The sequence below is a fragment of the Octopus bimaculoides genome, chromosome 26, assembly GCF_001194135.2.
Source record: "Octopus bimaculoides isolate UCB-OBI-ISO-001 chromosome 26, ASM119413v2, whole genome shotgun sequence".
Classification (NCBI taxonomy): Eukaryota; Metazoa; Mollusca; class Cephalopoda; order Octopoda; family Octopodidae; genus Octopus; species Octopus bimaculoides.
The window spans coordinates 21606115-21607933 of NC_069006.1; the positions used below are offsets into that span (position 1 = coordinate 21606115).

Genomic DNA, 1819 nt, shown 5'->3' on the forward strand with positions numbered 1-1819 from the left:
GAGAGAGAGAGTAAAAGACAGAGAGAGAGAGAGAGTAAAAGACAGAGAGAGAGAGAGAGTAAAAGACAGAGAGAGAGTAAAAGACAGAGAGAGAGAGTAAAAGACAGAGAGAGAGAGTTAAAGACAGAGAGAGAGTTAAAGACAGAGAGAGAGATGGGGAGGAAGGGACAAAGGAATGAATGAAAGAAATATCAACTAGCAAAAGAAATAACAAACCATCTGAGTCAGCATTAAACCAATGACGCACCAAATAAACGGCACCAAAACAGCTATGCCAGAACGTCTCATACCCATATATGTATGTATGGATGTATGTATGTATGTACGTACGTGTATGCATGTAAACTAGCTACTACTACAAAAACATATCCATAAGCAGGATTCAGTAGAACCCTAGGTTGAACCAACTGGTGTGGTTATCACAGTACTTGCCTGGATTGCTCCATTGGTCAGCTTAAAATGTACAGACAGATTAAGAAGGTTAAGCAAAGGGCGATGAATAGATTATACAAAGAAAATTAAGCAAAGGGTGCAAATTATTTTAGCCATTTTCAAAATAAATAAATAAATAAATAAATTTGTCCCCTCCCCCCACTTTTTAATTTTTTTTTTTGTGCAGTCTCTCATTGCAGAAAAAATTCAGTGTACAAGAAATATATAAGCAATATATAAGCAATACACACACTTCCTGTTTTGACACCACACTTCCTGCTCTACACAAACTTTTAGCCCTTTTTATATATATATATATATATATATATATATATATATATACACACACACACGTCGATGCATACAAAGACACACACAGACACACACACACACACACATATATATATATATATAGAGAGAGAGAGATATGCACACATATCTGAAGAGTTTAATAAGCTGAAAAAGGTTATTTCATGGTTTGTGGTTAGCAACTGGGGTTGCTGTATATGCGAGTAAAAAAATCCAAATTTAGCGAATGGAGTAGGTAAAAATCTCCTGTGAGTTAATATGGGATCCCTTGATAACAATGTAAACTTCATTTGACTAAGCTATATTCGGCCTGATGAGTAGCTAGCCGAGTACGCCTTGTATGGGTAATTACTACTTCTAAGGTTCTGCTAGCTATGAAACATATGTAGTCTGGATTTTACCTGCTCCATTCCCTAAATTTGGAATTTTACTCGAATACACAGCAACTCCATGGACTACAACATAACCTTTTTTCATCTTATCGAACTTTGATATGGGAAAAATTTACAACCTTCTCTGTCAATAAACCCCTATTGTTCCTGAAAGTTGTTTTTTTTTTTTATATATGCACACATATATTTGCCAACATGGAAAACAGTCATTAACTAATGATGATATATATAAATTATACATGCGCATGTGTGTGTGTGTGTGTATGTATATATATATATATATATATATACACACACACACACATATGTGTGTGTATCCATAAAGATAACAAACATAACATTTTCACAACAAAACGATGTATGTTTATGAACGACCAAAACTAACAATTAACAGAATTTTAATTACCAGTTAATATACGGCCAGACAAAGATGAATTTAAAAAAAAAACACCAACATGGTTAAAGCAATGAACATGCATTAACCAAAAGAATACTGAAAACATGTGTGGGAGTGTGTGTGGGTGTGGGTGTGCATGTGCGTGCATATTTACGCAGTCAGTGAACTTGTGTACTAAAACAATTTGTTGTATCTTGGAAAGGTCATTATGCCAACAAAACACACACATACATGTGTGTGTGTGTGTGCACACTCACATATATATCAACAAACACGAACATACATATAC

At 34.6% G+C, this 1819-nt stretch overlaps 1 protein-coding gene across 1 annotated transcript in view; it reads right to left on the reverse strand.

Moving 5' to 3' along the window:
- The window catches only part of LOC106880671 (epidermal growth factor receptor substrate 15-like 1), a gene marked incomplete at both ends in the record, with an annotated part of 32953 nt that overhangs the window by 11352 nt on the left and 19782 nt on the right, over positions 1–1819 (reverse strand). Inside the window, one exon of the mRNA XM_052976928.1 lies at positions 433–453. Within this exon, the coding sequence (XP_052832888.1) occupies positions 433–453 (21 nt within the window). The remainder of the gene's footprint in view (positions 1–432; positions 454–1819) is intronic.